Source organism: Monoraphidium neglectum, assembly GCF_000611645.1.
Source record: "Monoraphidium neglectum strain SAG 48.87 unplaced genomic scaffold scaffold02825, whole genome shotgun sequence".
NCBI lineage: Eukaryota > Viridiplantae > Chlorophyta > Chlorophyceae > Sphaeropleales > Selenastraceae > Monoraphidium > Monoraphidium neglectum.
Window position 1 is genome coordinate 1 of NW_014010803.1, and position 8,013 is coordinate 8,013.

The 8,013-nt window shown below is 66.9% G+C and overlaps 3 protein-coding genes across 3 annotated transcripts; 2 read left to right on the plus strand and 1 right to left on the minus strand.

Annotated features, from left to right (window-relative positions):
- Nucleotides 1-153: 153 nt before the first annotated feature.
- Nucleotides 154-2,751, plus strand: MNEG_11605 (hypothetical protein; the record flags this gene model as incomplete). Its single annotated transcript, XM_014039921.1, has 1 exon — nucleotides 154-2,751. One exon carries the CDS (start codon nucleotides 154-156, stop codon nucleotides 2,749-2,751), a length of 2,598 nt encoding a protein of 865 aa, XP_013895375.1.
- Nucleotides 2,752-3,234: 483 nt separating this feature from the next.
- MNEG_11606 (import inner membrane translocase subunit Tim13) lies at nucleotides 3,235-3,847 on the minus strand (the record flags this gene model as incomplete). The annotated part of the gene is made up of 3 exons (XM_014039922.1): nucleotides 3,235-3,285; nucleotides 3,567-3,671; nucleotides 3,821-3,847. 3 exons carry the CDS (start codon nucleotides 3,845-3,847, stop codon nucleotides 3,235-3,237), a joined length of 183 nt encoding a protein of 60 aa, XP_013895376.1.
- Nucleotides 3,848-5,218: 1,371 nt separating this feature from the next.
- On the plus strand, nucleotides 5,219-5,390 carry MNEG_11607 (hypothetical protein; the record flags this gene model as incomplete). Its single annotated transcript, XM_014039923.1, has 1 exon — nucleotides 5,219-5,390. A coding segment is annotated over one exon (172 nt), but the record flags the coding sequence as incomplete, so codon positions are not given.
- Between the last annotated feature and the right edge of the window lie 2,623 nt (nucleotides 5,391-8,013).

Consider the following 8,013-nt stretch of genomic DNA (forward strand, 5'->3'; position numbering starts at 1 on the left):
GAGGACGCGAGTGCTGAGGGCGGCGCTCTGCCAGAGGAGCTTGAGCTGCTGGGTTTCGAGCCGCTGCGCTCGAAGCACCGCGGCCAGGCTGTCGGCCATGCGCACGACGCGGCGCGCGGCGGCGACGAGGAGGCGCTGCTGCGGGCGGCCCGTATGCTGCACGAGTGCCGCGCGGCCGCGGGGGCGCTGGAGGCGGCCGACGGCGCGCTTGGCGGCGCGCCAGATCGCGCGGGCGGCGGCGCGGGCGCGGACGCGGGGGCGCGGCGGCTGGCGGCGGAGGCGCGCAAGTTCATGCGGGCTGCCAGCGGCGACTTTGACTCGCTGCCGGCGCAGCAGCAGGGGCCCTCGCAGCAGCAAAGGCCCTTGCAGCAGCAGCTGCAGTACCAGCAGCAGCAGCAGCAGCAGCAGCAGCAGCAGCAGCAGAGCCCCGCCGGCGACGCGATGGACGTTGACGCGCTGCCGCCTCCCGCTGCAGGCGCCCCGCCCTCACAGCAGCGGGCGCAGCAGGGGCATCGTGAGCAGCCGCTGGAGGACGACGGCATTGAGGAATACGAGGAGGATAGCGAGGACCAGATCGAGGAAGAGGATGAGGAGGTGATTGTGTTCCGGCCCCAGCTGCGCCGCAGCGCGCCCAGCGACACAGGCCCAGCCGCCGCAGCCGCCACGGCGCCGCCTCCGGCTGCGGCGCCCTCCTCGCACCACGCCAGTGCCGCGATGGCGCTTGCGGCGGCGCAGGCGGCGGCGGCGCCGCCGCCTCCTTTGCCGCAGCAGCTGCTGCAGCACCGGCAGCAGGGGGCGGCAGCAACATCGCCGCGCTCAGCGTCGCCCCTTCCCGCGGCAGAACGTCCCGGCGCGCCCGGCGGCGGCGGCGCGCCTGCGGCGACGGATGCTGCTGCTGCCGGCGCCGCCGCTGCTAGCGGTAGCGCAGCGCCGGCTGTCAGCCGGCGCACGTTGGGGCCGATACCGCTGTCTGTTGTGATCGCAGCGGGAGTCCCCTCCACAGGCGGCCTGGGGCAGCAGCAGCAGCGGTACAATCCACAACACCTGCAAGATGGGCAGGATCAGCCGCAGCAGCAGCAGCAGCAGCAGCAGCAGCAGCAGCAGCAGCAGCAGCAGGCTCAGGTGTCGACAGAGCACGAGCTCCAGCAGTCTCACGCCGCCTCAGCCCTCTTGCTTGCTCGTCTGGCAGCTAGGGGCGGCGGCGCCGGCAGCGCTGGCGTTGGGGCCCCGCCACTGCCGCTGCCGGTATCGACCCAGCAGCAGCAGCAGCAGCAGCAGTACACATACGCATACGTACATCAGCAGCCACAGCAGCAGCAGCAGCAGCTGATTCCTCAGGCTCCTCAGCAGCAGCAAGCATTTGACCCTTACTCCTTCCCTCAGCAGCAGCAGCAGCCGCAGGAGCTGTTTGCCTACCCACAGCCCTCGTCGCCTGGCACCGCGCTCGCGGCCGCGGGCGTCGCAGCGTTCGTGGCAGGCGGCGACCAGTTCGGCGCACCCCACCTGCACGCCGCCGCCGCCGCCCTGCAGCCCGCGCATTTCCAGCAGCAGGCTGCCGTGCACCACCACCACCACCAGCAGCAGCAGCAGCAGCCGCAGCACCAGCAGGCGCCGGTCCCAATGGAGGACGACGGGGGGCTGGGCGACATCGACCTGATCATGGCTAGGAATCGCGCCAGCCTGGAGCTTGAGCAGACCGCCCACGCCACCGCGCTGCACATCCTCTCGCCGGGCGCATATGAGAGCGAGCGGGCCGCACTCTCGGCGATGTCGCAGGCGTCCAAGCGCGCGGCGGAGGCGAGGGCGGCCGCCGCTTCCACTGCTGCAGAGGAGGAGCGTGCGAGACAGCAGCAGCAGCAGCAGCAGCAGCAGCAGCAACTGTGGCTGCGGCCACCACCGCAGCAGCAGCATCAACAGCAGCAGCAGCAGCAACAACAGCAGCTCCTGGGCCTGCAGCCGCAGCCACAGCAGCAGCATCTGCAGCAACAGCAGCAGTTGCCGGGGCGCAACGCAGCGGCTCTCCTGCAGCAGATCGCCCCAGCCGCGCTCGCGCGTGGCGGGCCGGGCAGCGGGAGCGGGCGCTCGATCCTGGCAAACAGCGGCGCCAGCAGCCTGGTGGGCACGCCGCGCTCAAACGTGTCTGGTCATGGTCCCACAACCTTCGGCCCGTCCTCGGCGGCCGCCGCCACGGCGGCAGCCGCGCCGCCGCCGCTGCAGGAGCACCCGGCAGCGCATGTTGAGGTGCTGCGACTCGGCTCCGGGAGCATGATGCCGCTCCCGCTGGCCGGCGCGCCCGGGCTGCAGCCTGGCGGCACGGGCGGCGGCGGCGGCGGCGGCGGCGGCGGCGTCACCACCAGCGGCAGCTACGCCATGTTCGGGGGCCCCGACCTGTTCTCCAACGCGCTGCCCGGCCTCTCGCGCCACCGCCGCGTGAGCAGCGGCTTTGGCAGCGGGCGCTCCAGCGCCGCGGACAGCGACGGGGGGCCCGCGCGGACGAGCTCGCCGGGGCTGAGCCTCTTGGAGCACCTGGCGGAGCAGCAGCAGCTGCAGCAGCAGCTGCAGGCACAGCAGCAGCAGCAGGCACAGCAGCTGCAGCAGCAGCAGCAGCAGCATCCCTTGGCGCCGCCGCCGCCGGACCCATTGTCTGGCGGGCTGTTTGCATTTGGGGAGGCGCTGTTCCCTGCCGGCAGGGGGCCCGGCACGATCCTCCCGCCGCGCGACGCGGGCGGCACGTACAATCCCTTCGCCTGAGGCCGCGCAAACCTCCAGGCCGGCACCTGCTTGCAATTCCAGTGTGCCGATTTGCGTCGCCTGATTCGATTCTGCTAACGGTCCGCCCGCTGCTGAGACACGCGGCGAGCGGCGATCCCTGGCCCTTTCGGTCCTGTCCACGAGCAGCTTGCTGCATGCCGAGCCTCACCCCCTCGCTGCGCTTCGTAATGCGATTACTCGTGCGTCCTCTCTAGGAATGCAAGTGATGTGCAAGAAGCTACTGGGGCGCCGATTGGAGGCGGTCGGGGCGCCCTCTATCGCAGGCGGGATGCTGCACAACACAGGCAGTGGAAACTTGAGTTGCAGCGGGAAAAGAGCGACAAAACAACCAAAGACAGCAGCCAGTGCCAAAGGACTCGAATCGCGCCTTTCACAGCAGACAGCCGCGAAAAGGATTGCGCACCGCTGCGGGCGGGAGAGGGAAGGCAGCAAACACGGCTGCGGCCGACAAAATTGCGCCTGTCACTGCACTCCCTGCATGCCAACGATAGCCTTGGTCACCACGTTGGTGGCCTGCATGGAAAAGTGATGAAGAGTGGGTGAACGCAGTCGACATCAGGGTGGGGTTTGGGGGTTGTGGCGGGAGCTCTGTGCACGCGGTGGCTGTGAGAAGGGGGCAGCCAAAGCTTGTCGGGTGTTTGTTCTCATGTCATGTGGGGCGCCACCTATGCATGGCTTACAGCTGCTGCATCACGTCAGCTGATAATCATTCACACTGCCAACAGCAGCATTGTCACATGCTCAAACGTCAGGGATGTGACAGGGACGCCCCTGCCTAGGACGCATCGACTCACGTCTTGATAGCGGTCCATGCATCTGGACAGACACTTCTGCTCGCCGCTGCTGAGGCTGCTGCCGGGGCTGGTCACACAGACCTTGAAGCACTTGTCCCGAACGGTCTGTGCGGGGGCGTGCCAAGCGGCGAGGCTGTGGGCACAGGGAGGTGGCGTGCTGCAGCGCGCCAGCAGTGCCGCTGCACGAGGGCACGTCGATGCAGGAGCGGCGGCAGCAGCAACTCAGTGCTTCCACTGACGCGCTCTAGTCGCACCTGATAGAACTCCTGGACGTACTGCATCCTAAGGGTCGTTTGCACCTGCGGACAAAGGCTCCGGTGAGGGCCGCGGGGCCTCCAGCAACTTAAGGCGATCTGGAGGCAACGCGCACCTCCTCCATGACCCTTGACTCATCGTCTCCACCCATGCTCGCGATGGACCCCCCGTGCGAGCCGCTGCCCCCGAAGCTCATGAATGTGCAGTGGTGATCGGCACGCTGTGCAGGAAAAGGGGCCTCACAGCGGCCGAGATACCCTGTTGTGGATATATTATGGTCCCGCGACGAAATCCGGGTCGCCAGCACGCGTCACGGCCTCTGAGCAAGTGTTGCGGTTGGCTAGTGGACGCGTGGTGCAGAGTGTGAAATGCTTCGCGCGTACAATGAGCACAGCTCGTAACACGCACTCGCAGAACACTACGCATGCCAACAAAGCGCAAGTCCCACGCCAGCGACATACCTGCTCCGTGCACCGTGGCCAGGGTTGCAAACCAGGCTGGTCAACGCCCTGGTCAAACGCGGGTCCAAGGACAATCATGCTGAGTCCTGCACACTGTGCATTGCAGTGGCTAGATCTGATTCACATGCTGCGGTGCACCACCTTGGTCCAGAACTCTGTGGCCAACCGCTTGTGTGTGGTGCGAGCGAGTGACGGCACAAAGGTGGTGTACCGCACACGCTGTGCACGGACCGAGCAGGCAAGAGTGCCGCGCCACTCTGCCGCCGTGCTTGTTCAGCTGGAGGGCACAGTTTAAATGTTTCAAAGCCCGTGGCCTGGCAGAGGGGCATAACGCGCTGTTGGGTCCTCCGGCTACTCCCCCCCCCCAACCCCCCCACACCTGGGCTCCCCCTCGAGACGACATACGAGCCGGGCGCAAGTGGTGTTGGCAGTCGTCCAGGCATGGTAGTGTAGCTGCACCTGCGTCATTAATGAGCGCTCTGGCGAAGTTCCCACTTTCGCGACCAACTCCATGCTGGTCGCATGGTGCGGCGTCGCAGGATGGGAGCTCAACGGGCACTGGTGCTTGCCAACGCCTTTGATAACCTGGATCTTCATCGGAGACGGTCTTATCTGAAAAAAAACTTTCCTGCTTATAATAAATGAGGATAGGCGCTGGCTTATCAGCGCGCAACGACCACTTGGTTGGCCTCCGCACTGCCCGGAACACATTTAGACTTGCAGATACGATAATATCTTTCCAATCGCATAGTGTAGTAGTGCCTCGAACGGCCAGCGCCAGCGGTTGGACCTCAACCCAGGCTGCTCGATCGTTGCACAAACGCCTGTCCGGGCCACCTTACAACCGACGTTGCTCGAGCCCGGCTCGAAGGCGCTACAGGCCTGCCCGGCGCGTGTACTACAACCGCCCCCCGGGCGGTCACGCGGGGCGTGAAAATGGCGCTCATTGCGCTGCTCTCCGCGGCCGCGGCGTCCGTCGCGGCCAGCCCGGCGACCGTCGCGGCGCTGATAGCGCCGTTGGTGGTTCTGCTGGCTGCGCGGTGGTGGAAGGCGGCGACGCTAGACCTCTACAAGCTGCCCAACGCGCCCGGCACTTGGACCTTCCTTGGTGGGTGTCAAGGTTGGGGCCGCCCCTGATGGCGCCCGCCGCCACGTCCCCACGCTCGCACGCCGCACTGCACTTCTCCGCCAAACTCGCGCTTCTGGTCGTTTGTTGCGAAATTCGACGGCGCCCGCCGCGTCGCGCGGAGCACCTTGGACGAGCCGGCGACATGCGAGCGCCCCGGGCAGCAGCCGCCGCGGCCGCGCGCGCCAACGGGCTGCCCGCCGAGGCCGCTGGCGAGCCCCTAAACTGGCGCCAGGCACGAGTCGTAGCCTTTCCCCCGCCCCCATCAGCCGGGCTCGGCGGCAGCCCCTAGCGCCCCTGCTGCCCAGGCCGCCTGCGGGCGAGCGGGAGGGCAACGCCCCCGGCCTCCGCCTGAGGGCAGGGGTGGATCCATCGACCGACGGCGCACATGCCGGACTCCCCGCCCAACCCTCGCTCCCAGGCATCCTGCCTGACTACTGGCGCCACCACGACGTATCTGCCCTACAGCTCAAGTGCGCGGGGGGACGGGCGGGCGGGCGCCACACCGCCACGGGTCTCTGGTTGCTCCTCTGCTGCTGCTGCCCCTGCTGCCTCTGCTGCTCCTGCTGCCCCTGCTGCGCGTACGCACGCGTGCTGCCCCAAAAGGCAGCTGCCAGCGCGCAAATGGCACGCACGCGCACTTGCACACACTCACATTCACACACAGGATCCCCATGCTCCCCCTCACCCCCCCCCCCCCCGGCAAAACCTCCGACCGGCAGGTACATGGAAGACGCAAAGGCAGGCCCCTTCCTGCGGTGCCGTGCGGCCCACAAGGTGGTGGTGATGGTGGCAGACCCGGCAGCAGCCGCAGAAGTTTTCTCAAGGTGAGAGCGCAGGCGCTCTGTGGGGCGGCACGGGTACGATAATCATGTATGGGAGGCGCAGGGCGTGTTCCTTGTGAAAGTTTGTGAAGGCGCGGCGCTCCTTCAAACATGGGTGACGGTGCCGAGCAGCGGGGCGGCGGCTGGCGTGGCAGGGCCGGGCCGAGCCCTGCGGCCGCGGCGGCGTCGGCGGCGGCGGCGGGCCGGTCAAGAGGACCGCAGTGGCTCTACGTCCTGTCTTGTCAAGCTCGTACATCTGCCAGACACCAGCGGTGGACAATCGACCGTGCAACGCGGCCCCTTCATAATCACCATCATCACCACCATCATCACCATCACCATCACCATCAATGACCATTCCCCAGGTCTGGCCCCAACCGTGTTGAGCGCAAGGTGCCCGAGTATGCCAATTTCGACATAGCCACGGGCCTGCACGGGCACCACAGGTTGGCGCGCGTGGGCGCGCGCGCGTATGTGTGTGTGTGTGTGTGAGAGAGAGAGACAGAGTGTGTGTGTGTGTGTGTGCGTGTGTGTGTGTGGGGGGGGGAGGATGGCTTGGGGTCAGGCAGTCCTGCGGACTGCCGTGGGGGACGAGGAGCCATGGGGTCGGGCCGCTGCCGCATGACCCTGAGAGTGGGAGGGTCCTGTGACCAGGCCGGCGCCGCGGCACGGCGCAGGACAGGTCCCCCTGCGTTGATAGCACCATTGCACTCAATGCTTGGAAAGCAGCTTCTCAATTGCTTGAACAGCTGCGAGCGCCATTCCTTGTTCTGCCCGGACCCTCGCCGATCCCGTCCAACCCCCGTCTGCCGCCGCAGCATCCTGACGGAGCAGAACGAGCCGCGCTGGATCGCGGTGCGCAAGGCCCTCGCACCCGCATACGGCGCCGCCGCCATCCGGTGGGCCACCCGCGGTACTTGTGCGGGCGGCCTGGCAGACACTGCCACAGTCCTTGGGCATTCGTACTGTGGCCCCTGTGCTAGCAGTGTACTTCCGAATCAGCGAAACCGACTCCACCCGCACCCTCGTGGGGCGTGCAGATTACGGGCCCTCCTGGTAGCCTTGAACCATCAGCCGGGCCCCTCACACCCTCCAAACAACACGTCACAATCCCTCTCAATCTGCTACCTCTCACGTGCCACTCCCCCCTCCGCTTGTTTTCCCGACCCTCCCTCCTCAATCTCTTCCCAAAATCTCCCAAAGAACCCCTCCGACCCAGCGCGTGCCCCCCCCTCGCGCCATCCCACACCGCCTCCCCCAGCGACAACTGGCCCTGGATCATCAACACATACCGCACTATGGGCCGCCGCATCGCCGCCGCCATAGACGCCGCCGCCGCAGCGGACGGCTCATATGCGACCGCCGTCCTCAAGCCCGCCGCCCGCCCCGTCGTCACCGCCGTCGCCGGCCGGGGGTCGGACTCGTCCGAGGACGAGGCGGGGTCCGAGGTTGCGGCCGCGCCCCAGATCGCGGCAGGGGTGTCCGAGGTTGGCGCGGATGTGCACATCGATCACTTGGCGCTGGCGGCGTCGATCCAGATGCAGGCTGAGGGGCTGTTCAGGATGCCGCCGGATAAGAAGAGCAAGATTGACGACCTGCAGGTGTGTGTCTGTATTGGTGTGTGTTTTGTGTGTGTGTTTGGTTGTGTGTGGGTAATCATACGTTTTTCTGTGGGCATGGGTGCGTGTGGTTTGTGCTTGTGTTCATGGGAGTGTGCGTGTTTGGATGTGTGTGTGTGTGTGTGTGTGTGTGTGTGTGTGTGTGTGTGTGTGTGTGTGTGT